This window comes from Mesoplodon densirostris, chromosome X, assembly GCF_025265405.1.
Source record: "Mesoplodon densirostris isolate mMesDen1 chromosome X, mMesDen1 primary haplotype, whole genome shotgun sequence".
In the NCBI taxonomy this organism is placed as follows: domain Eukaryota; kingdom Metazoa; phylum Chordata; class Mammalia; order Artiodactyla; family Ziphiidae; genus Mesoplodon; species Mesoplodon densirostris.
Genome location: NC_082681.1, coordinates 20,503,824 through 20,527,081, shown reverse-complemented (window position 1 = coordinate 20,527,081; position 23,258 = coordinate 20,503,824). Strand labels below are relative to the sequence as shown.

The 23,258-nt window shown below is 43.2% G+C and overlaps 1 protein-coding gene across 1 annotated transcript in view; it reads right to left on the bottom strand.

Annotated features, from left to right (window-relative positions):
* Positions 1-23,258, bottom strand: part of GPC3 (glypican 3) — a 435,634-nt gene that overhangs the window by 120,066 nt on the left and 292,310 nt on the right. The window contains exon 6 of the mRNA XM_060087058.1: positions 4,241-4,361. Coding sequence (XP_059943041.1) covers positions 4,241-4,361 — 121 coding nt within the window. The remainder of the gene's footprint in view (positions 1-4,240; positions 4,362-23,258) is intronic.

Genomic DNA, 23,258 nt, shown 5'->3' with positions numbered 1-23,258 from the left:
AATTTTTTTTTTTAAAGCAATATGGCCCAGCAAATTCCAGGACGGACACTGAAGACGTAAAAGAGTTCAATTCCTCTCCTAACACAAGACAATAAATCCTCACACAAATTAGAAACTGAAAAGGAAATAAAAAGGGTCTTCATTTCCAATCGTGGGAATGTTACACAAGAACTCTGGCTTGCAAGGAGGAGGGGAGGACATTCCACACCTGCAGGCCTTCCCAGGAAAGGGGCCCAGGCCTGACCCTGAACCCATCCCCTCAAGGTTACACCGTGAGACTGTCAATATGGAAATAATGTTACATTATTCCCTTAGTGAATATATTATTTCCAGTGCTATCAACAGTAACCATAACCTGAAAGGAGGCAGCTGAGAATTTCCATGGAAGAAAGTGAAGAGTTATTTTGGGATGTGCTCATAAACGGCCTAGCTACAGTCCATCTGGATGGACACACATGGGCATACATGCATAGACACAAGTATCTCCGCATTTACAGTTGTGTACACTGGAGCATCCTACTGTAGTTTAATAGATGCAGCACCAAGTGAGGGGCTTAGGAAAAAGAACATTACACTCCTGGATTCAGTACTCACTTACATGTGAACTGGGGCAAGTTAACTTGATTCTACCTCCTCATCACTAAAACTTTCGGTCCATTTAGCCAGGCATTCAGTGAATCCAGATGTTTGGCAGTGTACAGGAAACAACATCTGGATGATTAATTGAATTTTCAACTGAACTTACTGGATGATTTGGCAGCATGTCTGCACAGCCTTTAATGGCTTTCTGCCTCAGTTTCCGTAGCTATAAAAAAGGGACAAACATTATCACTTACCTCGCAGGAGGTAGTGAGGGTGAAATAATATCCAAGGGTAACAATGAGTTCCTGAAAAGCTTGATTCTTTGACAGTACTATATCTTATACAATTCCAGGCTGGATATTTTTTCCAACATGAGCAGTTAGACTTTTAGGACATGAAAGCACTTTGAAATATGGTTCAATGCTATACAAATACAACACATTATCATCATCAATGTCATCATCGTCCTAACATTCTTCTTTATGACTTCCCTAAAGATTCTCACTTTCAGATTGAATCATGGCCAAAATATGAACTTTACTGAGGGTCTGAAAGAAGACATGCTTTGGCCATGTAAAGCAACACAGATGAGAAAAAAAAATCAATGTGGGTGTTTGGAGCCCAACCAATTTAACAGCTCAATTGCAACAGGTAAAACTGGTCTATCAATGAGAATTAATTGGTTGCTCAATGGTATTTGTAAGGGAACCAAAAATGTTCACACATACACCATGGCAAACGTAATTATAATGGTGACCTTTCTGACACTGACAATATACACCTCCCTACATATGAAGTGGCTTCAGCTTTTGTGGCTGGAAGTTAGTGTAAAGAGAAAGAAGGAAACAATATGGGAGAGAAAAGAGATGCATCAAAGGGATCTTTTTGATCCACCCAAAATTTGGGTGGCAGAATTAGACTGGCAAAAAACATTGGAATACTGCTCCCTTTCAAACTCACTCAAGTCCTGCCTATAGAGAAAATCGTGAATGTAATAATCATCTTAACTCTGTCACGCACATGCAATTATATATTTGTGTATATATGTAAAGATGCATAATTATATGTACATTTTATATAATGGGATAATAAAATAGATATAGATACATAGATATAATTTCTCATCCTCATAATAACCTTGTAAGGGACTGTTTTGACAACTCTAAGTACTATAGATGAGAAAACTAGAGCTCAGAAAGGTTGAATGATTTGCCCAAGGTTATGTATCTAGTAAGATACACAGGTGAATTCAGATCCATCTGGATCCAAAGCCCATCTTCTTTTCATGATATTACATGGTCTCCCACAGCATTAATATCAAACGTCCAAAGTCTTTACTAAAGGGGCTTGCTATAAATATTTTTAGTGACTATTGGATCATATGGTCTGATGCAGCTTTCCCTTTTTTCACGGTGGGCATCCAGTCACAGGTCTTTCTCTGATATTTCTTATGAAATCCTTCTTACACTAGCCTAGCCCACCTTAGGCCTAAGCAAACCCCCCAAAACTGACGAGCAACATCACCGTCTGGCTCTTCATTATAGGCTGCCTTTTATTTGTATTTAAGAACTTTCCATGCTTGTGCGTCTCCTCCAAGGAAGCTGTGAAAACAGATGGTTAGACTTCTTGTGAATCCTCAAACTCCCTGGTACCTGGCTGAGCACACAGTAGGTGTTCCTTAACGTCTCTTGACCAAAGAGATCTGTTGACAATATTCTTCATTTAGAATTAGGGGCACAGTAATGGACCCTGAGATTTTTAGCCTCACCAGTGCTTGGGTCTAGCCAGTTGAGTGGAGCCACACAGACACATTTGGTTTGAGATAATTTGGAAATAATTTAATTCAGAGGAGAAATACTGCCATTGTCCCCAGGTAAAGCACACCAGTTCAGCAGTGAGTGGTTTACATTGTGCTCTGAACTCTTCAGAGGTGTGTTTTGAAATAATCATACTATATCTAACCAGGCTTTACAGAACTTAGTGAAGTTGTGAGTTCACCAAAAGAAGGATCTGTTATGCAAATACTGCCACTATCCTGTGCTCAGCAGCAGTAACAACTATTTATTACTCAAAAGTGTAGTGAATACTTTCACATGCCATTTGCAGTGAAATACAGCACTATTAGAAAGCCCTTCCAGGGGCTTCCCTGGTGGCGCAGTGGTTGAGAGTCCGCCTGCCGATGCAGGGGACACGGGTTTGTGCCCCGATCCCGGAAGATCCCACATGCCGCGGAGCGGCTGGGCCCGCGAGCCATGGCCGCGGAGCCTGTGTGTCCGGAGCCTGTGCTCCGCAACGGGAGAGGCCTCAGCAGTGAGAGGCCCGCGTACAGAAAAAAAAAAAAAAAAAAAAAAAAAAAAAAGAAAGCCCTTCCAAACATTTTCTAAAAACCGCAAATATTTCACTGCTAAACTTCATATTAAAAAATGAAATCATGCCAGCGTTGTCCTACAGAAACCTCTGTCCTTGCATAAGGATTTTACTTTTATTAAGTTCTTCCTAGGCTACAAATAGAAGTCAGTGGTGCCAGCACCTTCCCACCCATGGACCATGGGGTAGGAACACTGTCACTCTGGTATCTGGTGGCATTTTTGATGGCATTTAAAAAATTGTGGCCACAAAGCAATCACAAGCAGATGGTACAACTAACTTCTATTTGTGTCTTAGTTACTAAACTCCTTCTAAGAGGAAAAACTGTGTACAGGTTAAGGGAATCTGTGGGTGTCTCGGTGCATGGCAGTGAGTCAGAAGTTGGCAAGGGTGCAGTGAAGCTGGTCCTCTCGTATCTTGCTGGTGGCAGTGAAAGCTGATACATCCCCATTGGAGAGTGGTTTGGAAACATGCATTAAAATGCTCATATCCTGGGGCTTCCCTGGTGGCGCAGTGGTTGAGAGTCCGCCTGCCGATGCAGGGGACACGGGTTCGTGCCCCGGTCTGGGAAGATCCCACATGCCGCGGAGCAGCTAGGCCCGTGAGCCATGGCTGCTGGGCCTGCATGTCCAGAGCCTGTGCTCCGCAACGGGAGAGGCCACAGCAGTGAGAAGCCCACGTAATGCAAAAAAAAAAAAAAAAATGCTCATATCCTTTAACCCAATAACACCAGTATTTTAAGAAAATGATCTAAGATCAGGAGATAAAGCTACCTCTCCTGCATAGCGCCATTTATAATGGCAAAAATTTGAAGCAATCTGAATGCATAGCAAAAGCAGATTGATTAATTATAATTAATACTTAAAGGAATCTTTTGCGGCCACAGAAAATGATTAATATGAAGATATATGGCAACATGAAAAAGTGTTTCCAATACAGTATTAATTTTAAGAACTAGAAATCACTTGTATACTTCCAATCATGTAAAAAGTCTGTGTGTGATTTTAAGAACAAATATTTAAAAAGAATGTGTAAAAATGAAAACAAAATAGACTAGTTGGGTTGTCAGAAGTGCTTTTCCTTCTGTTTTCTCTTATATTACAATATTTTCTTTATAATTTAAAAGCGGGGTCGAAAACAAGGGTCAGAAGTCCTTTTTTTAGCAGAGAGAATCTTTGAAGAAAATGAACAATGGCTGCCTCTCCAAAAGCCCACGAATACAGTTTGAACACTGGACATCATCCATCCACCACTTTTTTGCCATTTCCATTTTTGTTGCATATACACATACCTGGTTAATGTGCTTCAGTTTGTCAATAATTTGACTGACCACTGGCTCAGGGCCCTTCATTTTCAGCTCATGGAGGTTGAACTGATTTTTCATTCCATTTCTTGCTGCCTTTTGGCTGTACCTGGGAAACATGAAGATAAAGAAAAGGTTTGTCACAAGAGAGCTCCAAGCAAAGTGCAAGTTGACCGTATTTGGCACCAATGGTCAAGTTGACCGCAGGCTCTCTTCAGCCTTCCAACTCATGGGATGACTGCATGGTACAAAGGTAGACCGTTCCAGATAGAGTCTACCTGCAGTAGAGAACATTCAACAGTCAACAAGTATTCATTCAACATCCTTTTTTTCTAGGTGTTGGAGATACACCAATGAACAAGACAGACAAGGTCTCTGTCCTTATTGTGCCCTCAGTCTAGTGTACAGTCCAGAAGAGCATGCAGAGTGAGAAGAGCTATGCTAAGGGAGCTGCTGGGTCTTGGCCAGGGAAGCACACAGGAAGGTCCTTAACTCTGAGTATGCTTTCTCCTCATTTGAAGAAGAAAGACTCTTGCATGTTCTTGACCTCTTCCTTCTTCTCCACTTCTTCCTCCCATCATTTCCTGCAGGTCTGGGGGCTGGGTTGCTTTTCAGGATGCTTTCCTAAGCCATTTGCAGCATAAATTATGCCGGCCAGCTTTTGTCTGTGTTCTCCACAGGAAGACAGAACACCAGCTCAAGGGAAGGTTTTAACGTGCTGCCCCCGGATAAGCCATAGGCTTTCGCCTCAGGATTGAAGTTTCAAGGTATCTATGGACATCCTTACCAATGTGAGAATGGGGATATTAACAATCCTGGGCAATTCTGCCTTTCAGTGTGGGGCTTTGGCAACTTCGACTGGGACAGTAATTCACTACTGAGGTGGTTGCTTTGCTGCCCTCATGGTTCCAGACCTCTAAGTAGATTTACTCCTCATCTTGCAGAACAAAGCAAACAAACGCAAAACAGAACAATAAACAGATTTCATTTCTTCCTTTATCTTCCATCATGAAGAAAGATCAGAACACTGTTACCAAAGGGGGAAGAGGCTTTTGATCCCTTTTTTGCTTTTTGCTCATCCTGATAATGGAATATTTTCTTAAAGAAATGGAAAAATTTGCAGTTTTTTTGCCCTTACTTTATACATTTTTAAAAAACAATTACAATAATGCAGTAGAATTAAGGGTAAACTCATATTTCTTTTACTAATATTTTTAATTACAAAAATAATAGTGCTCATTATAAACAATTCAAATATACAGAAATAAACGAAGCACACAGCAAAAGTCCTTGTATCATCCTATCCTTCCATGAGAGAACCATGGTTAACAGTTTGATATATATTCTTCTAGGGGTTTTCACATGCATATACTAACATGTAGCTTTAACCAAAACTGGAATCATACTAGTCATACTGATTTGCAACTTATCACTTAATATATATCTTGGATATATTTCCACGTCAGAACATAAGTAACTGCCTTGTTCTTATTCCTCTGTACGGCTAGATCATAATTTATTTATCCAATCCCTTACTGATAAACAATTGAGATATTTATAATATTTTGCTAATATAAACAATGCTGCAAAGAACATTCTTGCATACCAATCTTTGTACATTTACATTCATATCTATAAAGGATAAGTTTCCAGAATTTAATCAGTTTGTATTTCTAATCCCAAATTATGACATGCAATGAATCATTAATACTACTGTATTTTTGCAAAGCATTTTACAAAGCAGTTTTGTATCACTCAGCTCATTTGAGCTTCTCAACCACAGTGTGAGGTGATAGGGCAGACCTCATTATCTCTTTATTACTGAAAATTTCACAACTTCAGAAGATATTGATCGGACTGTGTTAGATGCTCCCTTCCATAATATAATGCATCTGCCAATATTAAGGACATGCTTTGATGCTACCATGCATGATAGCAGAGGAGGTCAGGAAATCAAGGTCTGACTTTTATAACTGAAAGTCATCTTCTGAGAAGAAAAATATTTTGTAGGAACGTTGAAGAGAACATCTGATTGCATTTCTTCTAAAATGGTAGCCTAACACATTCAGCTTACCTAACTTTAAAAGTTAGTGAATACACACATCACCAACCACCAAATACCAATTGTCTTTGGGGGCTGTATTAAAGAAATGTAAAGCAACATTCTTTGTTTATATATCTGGTGTGAATCAGCTCCCCACTAGCCTCCTTTTTTTTGTTCATATATAACGCTGTCTGTTTAAATATAATCTCTCTCTTGATGATACTGCCAACTCCATCTCCTTCTTCTTTACATCTACTGATACCTGAAGCAGAGACCCAAGTCACAGGCAAAGACGTAAGGCTCATTATAAATCTTCTGAAATGAACTTCAGGAATGTGTCCCTAGAGACATTTCCCTGGGCTTGTTCCTATCGAAGCCTGCCGGCCACTTTTATGCCCACTCCTACACAACAAACCTCTTCCTGAAGTTTATTATCCTCATTGGAATACTGTAAAGACATCTGCCAACTTACTGATTTTGCCCCGTACTCCCTCTTCCAAATCATTTATAAATATTAAGTCAAATCAGTCCCATAGCTGATCCCTTGCGGCCCTACTGTCTATTTTCTGCTATTCAGAAAAATGCCCCTTTAGCTCTATTGTTTTTGTTTCTTACCTCCAAGCCATGGACTTGGTGCTAAGGAGACAGCACTAAACACTGCTCCCCAAAAATCCCATCGTGACTCAGTTTTTTAAAAACAGCTTTGAGTTTAAAAGCTTGCCAAACTTTCTGAAAGTCGAAATAGCATCCACTGTTCTGCTCTATCCATGAGCTATTTAAATCCTCAAAAGACTCTAATAAATTAAGCATGGTTTCTGGTTACAGAAGTGTTGGGAAGAGCTGGCCTATGGCTTAGCTCTAAAACTTTATTTTATTTACTCCATGAAGCAGTAACCAAAAGTACTGGTTCGACTGATGTCTACAGCTGCTAAAATTTAGTGGCACTATTTTAAAACTATTCAAAAACTCTGATCTTGCCCTATCCCTTTAGGTGTCTCAATATCTCTCCTCCATCCGCAATATCATGTTCTGTTTCTTACGTCTCTACTCTTTCTCCTTAGCCAGACAAAATGTAGAACAGAATCTTAAAAGCCATGAGTGTTAAAATGGAATACTATGAAGACATTAAAAGAACAAGTAGATCTATATGTGTTGATATAGACCCAAATCCAAGATACATTGTAACAAATACAAGTAATGGTTAAGAATGTACAGTGTGATTCTATTTGCGGTAAAAATGGGTCTGCATACACATTACTCTCATACACTTTATATGTGTTCAAATATACACAGAAAATTTTTAGATGGATCCATAAAAGAATGGTAAAAGTGGTTACTTCCAGTGAGTAAGATTTTGGAGGAAGTTTGACTTTTTTCTTTTATGTCCTTCTATGTCTTTTGCACTTTAAAATCTTTAAAATAATTTAATTTTTAATGAGCGAAATTTTATATAGTAGTTATTTTTAAGGCAAAATAAAACAAAACGAAACAACCATAGCAAGAACAAAAAACATCTAGAGACTGTCATACAGAGTGAAGTAAGTTGGAAGGAGAAAAACAAATATTGTATATTAACGTATATATGGGGAACCTAGAAAAATGGTACAAATGAACCGGTTTGCAGGGCAGAAATAGAGACACAGATGTAGAGAACAAATGTATGGACACCAAGGGGGGAAAGCGGCTGGGGTGGGCGGGTGGTGTGATGAATTGGGTGATTGGGATTGACATGTATACACTGATGTGTATAAAATGGATGACTAATAAGAACCTGCTGTATAAAAAATTAAATAGGGCTTCCCTGGTGGCGCAGTGATTGAGAACCCGCCTGCCGATGCAGGGGACATGGGTTCGTGCCCCAGTCCAGGAAGATCCCACATGCCGCGGAGCGGCTGGGCCCGTGAGCCATGGCCGCTGAGCCTGCGCGTCCGGAGCCTGTGCTCCGCAACGGGAGGGGCCACAACAGTGAGAGGCCCGTGTACTGCAAAATAAATAAATAAATAAAAATCAATAAATTAATTAATTAAATAAAATTCAAAAAAAAAAGAACAAAAAACAAACAAAAGGAAAATAAAAAGTGGGCCTAACTCCTATGCATAGCTCAGGGCCTCTGGTAAATCTTTCTTGTTAATAAGAGTTATGTTGGTCCTCACTAGAACCCTGGTTTTAAGGTGATTTCTTATGAGAACACATATTTGGGCGAATATACACAATGTCACCCTGGAATTTCTTCACACCTCAGATGGTTATCATCAGGTCACAAATTCTACTTCGTTAGGTTAAACACAGCTTGTATGTTTTCTATTCTTCAATGAGGTAACGTTAACCTGTCTATTTCAAAAGGACAGTCAATATTTTAGCGAGGATGTGACTAAGAATGTGCATTACTCTGAGTACCCCCTCTCAAAACGGAGGCAAAAAAAGCCATTCAAGTTCTTACCCACCTTCCCGGCAGATGCCTAAAGTCTTCTGATGGGACTTGAGGGCCTCCTAGAACCACTCTGATTCACTCTGAACTGCTGCCCTTGCACCCAAATGTATTGTGGGTACCATGCTGAGTTGCTCGTGTTCCTTTTACGTACATTCATTTGCCAGCCCCTATAGTCTGTGAGCTCTTTGAAGGCAGAGGCTTGGTTAGTCCTCTTTTGTGCCACCTAAAGCACCTCCTGGTGTTGTAATAACACAAGCTGTCAGTACTGAGTGCTTTCTCTGTGCTGAATACTGTTCCAAGCACTGAGGGAAAAAAACCCTGCATCACCACACCTAATCCTAACAACCCGATGAGACAGACAGTATTATTATCAGCCCCTTCTTGCAGATGAGAACACTGAGGCACAAAGTGAAGCCACTTGCCCAAGGTCACACAGCTAGTCAATAGAAAAGCTGGAGTTTGAACCTTTGAGTCCATGTCCAGCTGCCTCTGTTCTTAACCACTCTGCTGCTATTGCTTCTTTAGACATAATGCATGCTGACTAAATATTTGACGTTTCCACACCACACTGCCCCATTGTATGAGACAATTAGCCAGCTACTGGTAATGGTCTACAAGCCTTGCAACAGTGCCTGCAACAACTGCTGTCTTTATCTACTCAGCAGATTCCTGGGCTTGCCCTTTAAAAGCCCTTGGGGAGAGCCCTGTGTACGGAGTTTCTTCTCCCAAACAGAAATCCAACAGCATCACTATTCAGTGAAATATTTGCATTCTTGAAAGATAAGGTATTGAAGTTAGAGAAATAAGTAATACACCACCACCACCCGGCACTAGTCAAACAGCAAAGGTGATCTGAAATCTCTAAGGACAATAGGCAAATGAATGCTGGAGAATGTCTCCCTGCCTTGTCGCAATGCAACATATGTGATGTAACCCCAGGGAATTTTAGGTAACATGTACACTCGGAGCTTCAAGGCCAGAGGGACTCAGTTAGGGGTGTCTCTGTAGAGCTGCATTAATGAATTCATTAATTCAACATTTCATTTCCACTCACTCCCTCTGTGCCAATGATGTACAATGGTTCATGACAGGCTTCGAATGAGGATGAGCCACTGCAGCCACAAGTCTCCTCATCCAGACTCCCTAGAGTGTCAGGAATGGGGACACTGACGGCCATGCGGGATTTTAAGGATGGGTTATCTACTTAGTAACGCTCATCTCTAATTAGATTAATTGTCCTGTCTCCAGAACACTGCTTTTTCCTAAAGCTTTGACACGGTTCTGGCAACGAATACTGGCCAGTGGAGGAGGAAAAGTAGAGAGAAGTTCCTACCTCCTAAATGGAAACTTTTCTTAACTGGACATGTTACGTGTGATGTCAGAAGTGTCACCTTTAAGCACTACTTGTGGTGTCTCCTTCCCCCACCCAGTGTGGTATCTGCTTAGCACGAAAATGACTGCCTTCATACCAAGCAAACCTGATTTGTGAAGTGAAAGGGGGACATGCCTCCGTTCAGGCAGATTGGTCAGGCAGGGATGGGGGAGGAGGAGGAAAACCTGTGCAAAAGCTGTAAAGAGAAAAGGAACCTAATTAAAACAGGACATCTGGGCATGCTGGTCTTGGGAGAGTTGAAGCAAAGAGAGCACTTGTAGAAGAGGAATAGAGTCAAACATGTGTAAAATGGGCAAACTTTTCTTCCTCTCTCTGTACTGGCTAAGGCAGCACGGGTGTAGTGGATTCAAATATAGAACATTCAAAATGGAAGCACACTTAAGAGTGCATCTTGTCCAATCCACTCATCGTGTAGATGAAGAAACTGAGACCCTGAGAGGGACTTTCCCAAGTAGTTAGGAGTTAGTATCATAACTCCCACCTTTAGAAGAAATTCCTTCTTTAAAAGGTTCCTTAAATGCACGTTGCTGATTTTGGAGAGAGAAGTTCCTAGAAAATTCACTTTCCTTCTCCTCCTAGGCATTAGACTAGTGGCAAGTATTTGAAAGCAAGTCTTAGAAAAACCAACTTGTCACCCTCCCCCCACCAATTATTTAATTTCACGTTGCTGCCAGGGTTATAGATGACCTACAAATAAGTTACAGCTCTCACATTCTCAGAGCGCCATCTTATGGAGAGACTGCAGTACTGCAAGTAGCCCTTTCTCCAAACTCACTGATTAATCAGACTGTTTCCTTGGAAAGTACTCTGGCTGCAACAATCACTGTGAAAAAATGGGATAATTTAAAGAGTGTAAGTAGCTTTAAAAACAAACTAGAGGGACTTCCTTGGTGGTGCAGTGGTTGGGAATCCGCCTGCCAATGCAGGGGACACGGGTTCCAGCCCTGGTCTGGGAAGATCCCACATGCCGTGGAACGGCTAAGCCCGTGCGCCACAACTACTGAGCCTGCGCTCTAGAGCCCGTGAGCCACAACTACTGAGCCCACGTGCCACAACTACTGAAGCCCGCGCGCCTAGAGCCCGAGCTCCGCAACAAGAGAAGCCACCGCAATGAGAAGTCCGCGCACCGCAACGAAGAGTAGCTCCCACTCGCCGCAACTAGAGAAAGCCTGTGCGCAGCAACGAAGAAGGCCCAACACAGCTGAAAATAAATAAATGAATAAATGAATGAATAAAAAAACTAGAACACAGGGTAGAAAACCCTTATTAATAGGCCTAAGAAAATGTTCTTTTTCTATCCAAGATGCAGTCTTAATTTACATAAGTGAACAGAAAAATAAAGGTGGAAATAGCTGAGTTTTGTAAATATGCTTAATACAGAAAGCAACAATTTGCTTCTCATTTATTTATGCACATATTTAAAGAAAAATGTTTTTTCATAATTGTTGGTACAGCAGTACCACTTCAGAGCAAATTTCAGCCAGGAGAGTGCTAGAAACAGGTATGACCATCATACTCCAAGAAGTACTTCTATTCTCAAACAACAGCCTTTCAGAAACTACAAATAGATTTCAACAGAAAGGAAGCAAAAGCTAGAGAAGAAATCAGGGAGATGTAAACATATTTACACCTCATTTAGTGGACATTACCTATATAAGGGAATAACTGTATTAGAATCTGTTTTCAGCCTATTTTCAAACCTCACTGTGAGGAGAGATTAAAGAATTGGTCTTGGAATATAATCAAGAAGACATTTAGACCTAGAGAAGCGAAGAATATTTTCCAGATGGTGAGGAGAGCTTGAGGAGTTGATATCACCCATCACAGGGAGAAGAGTCTGTGGCTGTGGGGAGATAGAGAGAACATGCCTGAGATGGGAGCCCCTGAATGTCTGTCTGAAGAGGCAGACTCTGCAGAGGAGCCTGGAGGTAAGAAGAGAGAAAAGTAAATACGGAAGCAAAAGTGATTCTTGCGAGAACTGCGGGATAGACAGAGCCTGATGTGTGGGAACGCTGGTGAGAACTGCTTTCTGGGCTTTGAGCCCTGACCACAAGCAGCCAGGATACTAAGCCAGGGCAAGCAGGGCTGGTGAAAGGTTCTCTGAGGGGTATCCTTGAGGGGAACATACCAAGGAGGAAAGGAATTTGATCCAGTGTAAGGCTTATAAAAACAACAAAAAAATATGTAATTCAAAGCTCAATAATTGGGGGTGGAAATGTCAGAGCAAGGTGTGTGATGGGGATTTATTATTAAATCACCCCAAACTCATTTACCGGGTCCTTCTAGCCCAGAGAAGTAGCCCAGAAAACCAGATGTTTTCTTGTCCCACTGGAGTTAAATGAAAAGGAAATGATCTTTACCTGTTTTGAAGTTAGTTCTGTTTTTTTTTAAGTTAGATTTTAACTCAAAAATATTTGAGTTGGAAAGGACCCCCGAAATCATTTAGCTCAATGCACTCCTCTTAACAGATGGGCAAACTGAGCCCCAGAGAGATCAAGCAGTAGCCGTGCAAATTATTATTGGCAGCAGTGCTGGTGGAACGTGACTGGAGCTGTAACTTCCCCCAAATAGAAGAGCCAAGAAGAAGGGGTCAAAGAACAGGTCACACACCTCAACACATAACAACATTGTATGAAAGTAACTGATTTTCAAAATAATGATCAATAATTTTTTTTCTTTTTTTTTTCTGTGGTACGCGGGCCTCTCACTGTTGTGGCCCCTCCCGTTGCGGAGCACAGGCTCCGGACGCGCAGGCTCAGCGGCCATGGCTCACTGGCCCAGCCGCTCCACGGCATGTGGGATCTTCCCGGACCAGGGCACGAACCCGTGTCCCCTGCATCAGCAGGCGGACTCTCAACCACTGCGCCACCAGGGAAGCCCAATAATTATTTTTAAGACGTAAAATTTAGTCTGGTCTAAATAGTTTACTGAGACAGCAAAGACAATACATTTTAGAAAGGCTGAGTCATGTGGTGGAATAAGCACTGGCCTTGGAGTCAAGACATAGGTTCAAAAGCTGGTACTGTGTGACTTTTGACAAGTAACTAAACCCTGCTGAACTTGAGCTTCCCTATCTGTGAAATGGGGATAATGCCACCTGCATTTGTTTTGAGGATTAGTTGATATAATGAATGTTAGTAAATTGAGATAACATAGGTGAAGTGTTTACCAGAGGGCTCAGAACATCTATGAGAGGGCTGGTATTATGTGAAAGCACCCAACACACAATGGGTGTTCAATAAATGTTATTTGGAAGAGGATTTCCTGCGAGAGGATGAGTAAACCTTGCAATGAGTAGTTAGGGGAAGCTTTAAATCTGCTCATCCCCACAATGAGAGGACTTAAGAAAGTGTGAGTAGCTAGCACTGAGCAGAGATGTCCTCACAAAGCTTCCAGGGGACGGGGCATCTGAGGCGGAGAACTTACTGGTTAGGACTTCAAATGGTTCAGAATTAATTTTAGTCCATTGAAGAAGAGATCATTTACCTGTGGCCCAGGGCAGATAGACATGTTTCCCAAGTGATCAGCTTTGGGTGCCAGAGCCTTTTCACTGTCTCCTCCCACCACATTTCATATTCCTCCTCTCTGTGACAGAAAAGTCACTTTTTCAAATCTTTCTCTTTGGAACACTGCTTTGTTTGTCCTGGGTCCCTGCAGGGTCTGCAACAAACATCTATTCTTTAATGCAGGGATCTTCAAAATGAAGAATAGGATTTTCCAAGTCCACCTCCATGGGGCTTCCCTGGTGGCGCAGTGGTTGAGAGTCCGCCTGCTGATGCAGGGGATGCGGGTTCATGCCCCGGTCCGGGAGGATCCCACATGCCGCGGAGCGGCTGGGCCCGTGAGCCATGGCCGCTGAGCCTGCGCGTCTGGAGCCTGTGCTCCGCAACGGGAGAGGCCACAACAGTGAGAGGCCCACCTACCACACACACACACACACACAAAGTCCACCTCCAATCACACTTCTCTGACCCAAGACCAGTTTGAGGGAGAGGCAAAGTCTTAGTTAGGGAAGAGTGTGACTTGTGAACCTTTTTCTCGCGTTGCGTTTCACAAAGGAAAGCCTCCTAAATGTTGCGTCGGATGTCCTGCTGAACTTTATTTAATGAACTGCCCAAGATTATGAGCAAAGGATAAACTGTTTTCACATGAATGGGTACTGCTGAAATACTTTAAAAGAAAGCTCAACATTCCTGCCACTATTCTGCTGTCAGCTTCTCCTGTCTTAGCCACAGTCATTTACAGGCGCTGAAACCTTCAATGTGCAGGATTAGGCCCCTCCCGAGATCCTGAGCCAATGGTGACAAAGGCAGGAAGGTGACAGCTTAGCTGCCCAGCCTATCAGGCCCCAGTCTCTGGAATCAGTCTTGCTCCTCGGAGCCAGTATTTCATGCTTTTAGAGTGAATCTCAGATGTTCAGGCATGACTTCCTTTTGCCCTCTATATTTTTCCGGGCCATACGGCCTGAATTCCACCTTGGTTTCCTTGTTTGTATTCATCCCCAAGTCAGCCCTCTGCTTTCTCCAGTGCCCAGCACACAGTAGGCAGTCAGTAAGCGTCTGTTGAACTGAACTGAGTCTGAAGACCTCACCCGAAGCTCACCTTTGGTGGTGGAGACTCTTTGACCTATTCGGCCCAGCTCTTGTCAGTCTGTTCCCCTGGGGTCTTCCCCCCAGATCTGCAGCCAGTGACTGAGGACCTGTATTACACTGGACTTTTGTCTGGGTCCTGCCAGGAAAACCTGCCCCTGTGTCCCACCTGCTAGATTACGCCACTGTGGAAACCAACGGCTAGCTAGGGAATGGCAGAGTTCCTGCCCAGTGCCCCAGCGAACATCAGTATTCAGGCGGTGGGTCACTTCCCACTTGGGCCAGCTAGACAGGAGAGTTCCCATAGCCCAAGATCCACTCCTTCAGCCTCTGTCCCATCCCCAGGGACCAATCACTGGGCCCTGACACTGAGCCCACCCAAGATACACACCTGCTAGTAATATCAATTTGCATCACAAACCCTTTTCCAATACTGTAAACTTTAGCCCACTTCTGGGCCTGATTTAATAAGATTTTACTGTTGTGAAAACAAATCTTCTAACCCATCTGTTATATTTGCTATGGTCAAGGCAATAACTTTGAGAGAGTTTCAAATCTGATGGTGAAATGTCTAGGTTCTCAGTTTGGGGGGGTCAGAGAAAGGATTTGCTGTCTTCCATTAGTATAGAATGCAAATACCCTTTATTCCACACTTACCTATTAAGCACTTACATAGCCCTGTGCTCAGCCACAGAACCCTGACAGATGGAGGTACTGAATTTTCCAATGTTCTAGCTCATTATCTCCAGTTTGTATTTCATGGGCCAGATCCTGATTTTGGCTTTGGCTAACCTGGTCCTCAGAAAATGAAATCTTCAACTAGTGACTGTGTTGGATTCCCCTGCAAACTTGTGATTGAGAGCATGCAGCTCTACCACTTCATGAGCCGAGGACACACACAGCAGCCTACACCACATCGTGACACCCAGAGAGCTGGCATAGAGCGCCACTGTGGCTGATGGGAGGGAGAAGGAACTAGCAAGAATAAGGTGTTAGACTTGCCCAATGACGCTGAAAGGTCTGGTCTGAAGAAAGTGGAGCTGCCACTTCTGCTGCCTTCTCTTAAAATCAGCCTCAGAGCCCCAGAATCTAAGCTGCAGTCAGAGAGCCCTGGGTAGCAGAAGGAAACACACTCAGCAGGTGTTTGCCTGGTGGAAGACAGTGGCCACGGTGGGCATGGCCAGAGGAACCAGAACAGAGCCACGAGCACAGGGGAAAGAGCCTACCACACTGCCAAGGTCTAGCAGAATAGCTCTGCCCTCGGCAGGTCCAAGCCTAGCACTGCCGCTTTCTAGTTGCCAGCAATAAAACTAAAGAATAACGGAGGGAAGGAAAGGTGAACTGAAGTGTAAACCACCCCCATTCCAACCGCCCCAGGAGCTGCAGGTGCCTTTAGCTCCTTGACTCTTTGCACCTGCTCTCCTGCGGGAACAAGTGGCCTATTGTGTGAGGCCGTACACAGGGAGGTGCCAAGCAAACAAAAGTGACTCTCCTGATTGTAAAATAGATGGGATTCCAGGAAAACTTTACCGAGCCAAATAAAAGTGATTGTAAAGCACTTGGTGAAATATAAACTGCTACATACATAAGTACTTAATAAAAGCTCACAGCAATGCACACAAGGACAACGAGGTCAAAAATTACCCTAGCTCTCTAGCCCGGAGGGTCTCGGAAAAGAGAGAATGTTCTCCCTCCCTCGGGTTTTCTCAGCCATTTTGTATCCCTCTGCTCTTACCTGCCCTTCAGCCCTCGGCACTCCTCTAGATGTATCTCTCCCCTCAATGATATATCTCTGTGGTTAGAGGGCTTCTCATTTTCATTCTGGGTGGTTTGTGTCAAATATTATTAGGAGCAACAGACACTGAATTCCCTTCCTTTTGCTCAGAAGCTCCACTGGGGTCGTGAGGTGCTATGGGGGAAGACAATTCCTTTAAGGTTTAATTATGTGAGTTTCACACCAAACTCTCCAATATCAGAAACTGAGACCTCTGACAACATCTCAAACAGCCAGCCTACCTGCTCCCCTGTAGCCCCAAAGATACCTGGAAGATCTCTTCTAATGAGAATGATTACACCCCGGGGCTCCTTTTGAATCGCTTTCACTTTGGTCTGTTTGGGAAGCCATCAGGGAAAGAACTGGAAATTCAAAGTCACCAAGGCGGCTTTATGGCATCCCTCCTCCTCTCAGACTCCTCCCTCCCTCAAATATCCTTGCCATAGGATCTCATGGCCTGTTAGAGCTTGAAAGAGCTTTAGAGGTCATCCTGTCTAACTCCTTCATTTTATAAATAAAATGCTGAAGGGCTGTGACTTGCCCAAGGTCACACAAACCAGCTCATGGTAGAGTTAAGACCCAGGCTGGACTTCTAGTCTAGGGCTAAAGGGTCTCTACTTGCATGGGCTCCACAGCTCCATAGGGGATACATAGGCAATGGCTTCATCATAAGAGATATTGTGTAGAGGAGATGGAATGGAGGTCATCGGCTCTTTCTCCCAGGAGATGCCACCTTCCGGCCCTGAGAAAATCTGAGAGCACAGAAGCATAGTGCAAGAGGCAGGAAAGGTACTGCAACTTTACTGGGTCTGGACTGGGGAGAGACCAAGGAAAGGATAGGATTTCGCAGCACAGGCCAGGGAAAGCCAGACAGGACACCCATCCCAGGTCTGCTGGACTAGAGAGGACAGAAAGCTTAGATCAGGGTTTCCATCAAGAACAGGAAGAAGGTAGGAAGGTTTTGAACCCGTGAAGGAGAGAAGCCAAGCATCTGACAGGCAGTAGAGTGGGTAAGACAGCACAGATTGTCTGGCTTTGGATCCCACCTCTCTTACTAGTGCTGTGGCTTTTGTTGTTAACCGTATCAATAAATCATGTCCAGATCAGAAGGCTGTGGTGAGAATTAACTTACTTAATGCACACGTGGTAAGCACCATAGAAATGTTAGCTATTATCATCATTAAGCACCTTCACTGTTTCAGTCCTACTTTCTGCAGTCAAATGCTCTACCACTGAGCTATACCCCCTCTGCTCAGTCCTACTTTCTGAAGTAACACTGCACCCTCAGACAGGATTTGGAGGGGGCAAAGGGAAGAGAGAAGTTTTCAGAATGCCTCAGGCAAGAAAAGGTAAGAGAAGGTAAATAGAGAAGGCAGAAAAACCAACAGAGCTGCAATTCCCCAGCTCTCCTTCAGCCCTCCAAATGTAAACCTCCTACAGCTGCACATTTTCCAATATTTAGTAGCTCCTAAGGGCACAGGTGCCAGGAGGTGACCAACTGTCCCTCTTTGCCTGAGACTTAGAAATTTCCTGGGACTCGGGACTTTCTGTGCCCAAACTGGAAAGTCTTGGGTGAACTGGAACAAGCTGATCGCTGTAACAGCCAGAAGGTGTTTGCTGTTCAGAATTGCTATTTGTTATAACTAGAGTGCAGAGCATTACTGCTAAATGCCATCTACTGGGGTTTGGAAAAGCTGCGTTATCCAGAAGCCATGCGAAGGGGGTTTTAATAGGATTTTCTTCGCGTCTATGAAGGGGGAAAAAAGAGTTTCTTCAATAAATGGGTTTCACCAGGGGAACGTTAGCCAGTTTGAGGATGATGGGCTTTAGCAGGACATTCACACAGCAATAGCCTCATTATCAATGATTCTTATTTGTTCACTTCGATTCTCCAATGCAGGCTGTCTTTCTCCATGTTCTATTCCCAGCACTGTTATTTATATGTGTTTGCAAGTAATAAAGCTGCATTTATTGTAAAAGTCTGTCACTCAGACTTTTCATTAATTTAAACTGATGCTACAAATCCCTCAAAGTATTTCCTTATGCAGGGTCAACTGGTTTATTCAACACCATGGAATGACTTGTTTAAAAATAGAATTTGTGGAAATAGGTGAATTTGCTTAAGGAAAACACATTTTTTAAGTAATATTTCTGGAGAGATGCATAGAGAGAGATACTCGGGAAGCTGTTAAAAACTCTGTGTTTATAAAGAGAGCCAGTAATGCTGTGTTAATTAGCCAACATATAGTTCCATTTATTCGTGGTAGAACTTCCCTCCGTATCTGATCTACTTTTCTACATTAACACCTAGTAAATGGAGGGAGCCTCACAATTTTCAAAGCTATTTCATACATGTTTGCTTATTGGAGGCTCACAACACCCTATGAGGTTGCCAGGGGAGTCATTAATTTCACCATTTCATAAAGGAGAAAACAAAACAGAGGGTTTAAGTAAACCTGTCCAAAGGCACACAGACATACCATGGGGAAGCTAGATCTGGTACTTTGGTTCGTTACCAACAAGTATGTTTGTTGGTTCATTCATTGAATTCAATAAAAATGTATGGAGAGTCTACTCTATGGAAGGTACAACTAAGCAATGAGGATATACAGCTAGAAGACACAGTACTTGTCTTCTAGTGGAAGATTAGAGAAGACATGTAGCCGGAGGTGTGCCAGAGGGACACCTATGTGCTGAGGGTCTTAACCCAGACTAGGGCATATGGGGCAGGGGGATTCAGGCTCCTCAGAAGAGGTGCCACTGAGTCAAGGATAAGGGAAGGTGAGCCAGCACAGTACCTTTTTCTGGCCCCTTCTAGGATGGTCCTGGTCATTAGCTTTTCAGCCTGAGTTCTTGTGCAGCATAACCCCCTACACATCCCTCCAACTCAAGGCTGGTGTACCCTGACCTCGGGTGAGGCCAGATCACTCTGGCTCTCATGAAACGGGGACTCATCCCAGCTCCGGGCCTGAAGCTGCGCCTAGAAGTGAGAAAGGGGACAAAACGGGCCAATGAATGGCTCAAACTAGGGTGTTTTTGTTTTTGTTTTTGTTTTTTGCTGTACGTGGGCCTCTCACTGTTGTGGCCTCTCCCATTGCAAAGCATAGGCTCCGGTCGCGCAGGCTCAGTGGCCATGGCTCACGGGCCCAAGTGGGATGCTCCCGGACCAGGGCACAAGCCTGTGTCCCCTTGCATCGGCAGGCAGACTCTCAACCACTGCGCCACCAGGGAAGCCCCTAGGGTGGTTTAAGATCCATCTGACACGTGGATCACTAAAATATTTGGAGGCAAAAAGTAGGAAGCTCCTGTGACACTGGAGCTACAAATGAAAATACATTTTCCTTCACAGGGAAATGAAACTTCCTTACAGAGGTGACAAATCCAAGGATCAAAGCCAAACTCACGTAAAAAAGTAAAATTCATTGGCTTGAGAAATTGGGAAATCATGACTGATTTTAATGACCTCTTTCCTTTTCCACAAAGGTTAATCCAAAGGTGACAGAAAGGACTTCAGAGCATTGGACGACTAGACCCTTCCTGGTTTCTATTGTAAGTAAAATAGGAAGATTACCTGAGTCAATCACTGTTAAGAAGTTCTAGGAGGAAATGTCAAAACTGCCTTTGCTATAAAACAAGATACTGAAGGTAGGAAGTCCAGTCCAGTACATACCCATAGATTCAAATAACTCTCCCTTGGTCACCAGTGGACCCAAATGCCCACCATTTGTGCCAAGTAGGGCCAGGGATGAGGATTTTAATGTTTTTGCAGAAGGGAGAAGAAAAAAGATACAAATGAGAGGGAGCACGTAAAGCTGTTTCCCTGAAGAATTAAGAAATGGATCACTGAAGGGAGCTCAAGTCAGGCTCCAACTCTCTTCCAGTAAAGAACTGGAAGGACCATTTTTATAGGCTTATTTTATCGAATAACAGCAGTAATAGCTCCCCTTTCTTGAGGGCCGACTGTGTTCCAGGCACTATACTCTGTATTTCACAGTCTTTCTGAATTCTCTCAACAATCCTTTAAAAGTAGAGATTATTAACTCCATTGTGCAGATGTGGAAATGGGCTCAGAGAAGACAAAGAGCTAATACATGCTGGAGCAGAAATCCAAACCCAGGCTTGCTGACCCCAAAGTTGTGAGCTGAAACACTCTACCCCATGGCTTTTTACCACTGCCATGTAACTTCGCAATTTGCCACTGTGTGCTTTTTGTTAACTCCCAACTGCTTGGCTTTATCAGTAAAAATCATCAGAGAAACTCAAGCAATATTTTGTATTTGCTTAAGTATAGGAAGAAAGGGCAAAAAGACTAGAGAGCTGAGTTCCTTTCAATGGAGTCCCCAAAAGCTTACCCTGGGGGAAGAACTGGAGCCAGTGGCACCTGCCAACTGTTTCCTGCAGCCTGCAGGGGAGAAAAATGAAAAGCACAACCACAAAAGTCCCAACAACAAGGCAGTCAGAGGGGTGTAAGAGCAGAGCCGTCGGCAAGAGGCTCCCAAGAAAGAGGCTTCCCTAACAGGCCTCTCCCTGTCCTTCAAACTCGGAGTCGCAAGAGTTCATTTTCTTGATACTCAGCAACTGACTACCAGAAATAACACTTCTGGGTCAGAGTACCTGGATGAAAATGTTTCAGGTGTATCCCATTTGTGTCAGTCAAAGGTGTTCTGATGAAGTGACACTGCTATCACTCAAGGACTGACTGTCTACTTCACCAGGAAAAGGCCAGGGCACTTGTGCCTTCCAGCAGTCTTGTTTCAATCAATTCGTCACCTCCCTTACACGCTCTCTGAGGGGTGAATAAAAAGCAATGGCAGATTTCAAATTCGTAAATAAATATCAACCAGAATGTATACAGCCAAAACCATGTTGGGTCCCATCGATGACTCTGACATTACTTAAAACATTTCTGGAATGCCTCTCTGGAAAGCCCACGTAAAGCCAGTTTAAGTGTCACAAGAAATAAAGAGTCCCCTTATTATCCTCTGACCCCAAATGAATCCCAAATGGTATGACCCTTCTTGAGCAGCCTCCCCATTCAACAGTTTGGTTCCAGAAGACGTAGAGATATTTACCCCGAATCCAGTTTACCTTTACAGGAAGAATGGCCTACAGCTCTTCACCCTTGCTCTGGACCTTTACCTGTCCTGCTCAGCCACACTCTAATAACGTGATAACATCAACAGCTATCATTTATTCAGTGCCTACGGGCCAGCACACAGCTTCACAACAATCCTGCACAATAGGTACCATTATGCCCATCTTACAAACAAGGTAACAGAACGTGATGCTAAATGACTTGCCAGAAGCACAGAGTCCATGTGTAAACCAGGATGAAAATCTCCATCTGTATCGTTCTAATGAGTGTGCTTACTCTTCCTGGTAATGCACCCATCACCTGGTTCATGCATCCTAACCTCTCAGGGTCTTCTCCCTATAATTGTACCACTGATGATCAATGGGCTGAACACCAACAACTTGCAGACTGCGGGAATGGCCATATGCCCTCAAGGCTTTTCCTAAAGAAGATGTCGAAAGATATTTTGAAGACTGGCAGCCTCAGTGAAATCAGTTTGTGACCTACCAAAGCGCCTAGTCGGAAGGAGAAATACTTCAAGGACATAAAAGCCCTGATGTGTTAAATAAATAATTTCTTAAAAGCCATTATAGTCCTTCATGGACCCATCTCCTAAACCTTCCCAGCAAAAATAGAAGAGCTCTGGTGCACAGAGCAGTGATAGTGAGAGGAGACAGGTCTTACTCCACCTTCAAAGAGGAAGCTGTGTGGTGATATTGATTTGTTGACAGTATGGATATGCTGGGACCTGCCTTGGGGGCCCCAAATGCTCTCCGTATAATGAGATGATCCAACTGAGCATGGTGGGGCTGGCGTAAGAACTAAGAGAACACAATCTGCTTCAAGAATAAGCCATCCAGCCTTCAAGAGGTGGCTACAGACATCACTGCTGAGCCACGAGGATGTCTCCTCCTGCTACTTCAGACCTGACAGGTGACAAGTACAGTCCATCCTGAACGTGGCAGACCATATTATGCTGTCAGTCAGTAGGATAAGCTGGGTTTTTCTCACTCAATTCTGCAGGTAGAGCTGCTGTATGTGACACTATAATCTTAAGGGATAAATGTCACTGTATTGCCATAGAGTAGGTTCTGAAAAATAGCTGTCACTAAAGACAACTTTTGACATAAATCTATAGTGGAAAATATGTCAGTCTAAGCCCTTAGAGGAATTATTACATGGGGGTGCACCCCAAATTTATCTGTCTTACCTTACCAGATTATAAAAAAATCTCTAGCTGATACAAATATTTCATGCTACACCAAGTTAAGTCATTTTCTAGGTAATCTATTTTTCCTTCAAAACTTTTCCATGAAAAATCTTGACTTACCTAAAGCAAGTTAGAATATATAAGCTGCCATACTAGCTATACCTCAGTATTTTCATTCTAGGACATACACTCAAATCAGAAAAAAGTGAAGTGTCATGTTTCTGCTTCCAGGAAAACTGAATGAAATGAAATCCAAAAATGTCTTAAGGGGACCAAGAGCTTTGGAGGCAGACAGTGCTCCAAACAAAATAAAGTTACTTTCCCAGTCAAAAAAATATATATATATATGCCAAAGCCATATTTGTCCCTCTCTCTCTCCTGCCAGCCTTTCATAAGCAGAGCTTCCTGCAGGACAGAACTAGCAATGAGAAGAGCTGGGGTATTGAAGGCTGCACCACAGTTTCTAACCCTCCGACCATCACAACAGGGGC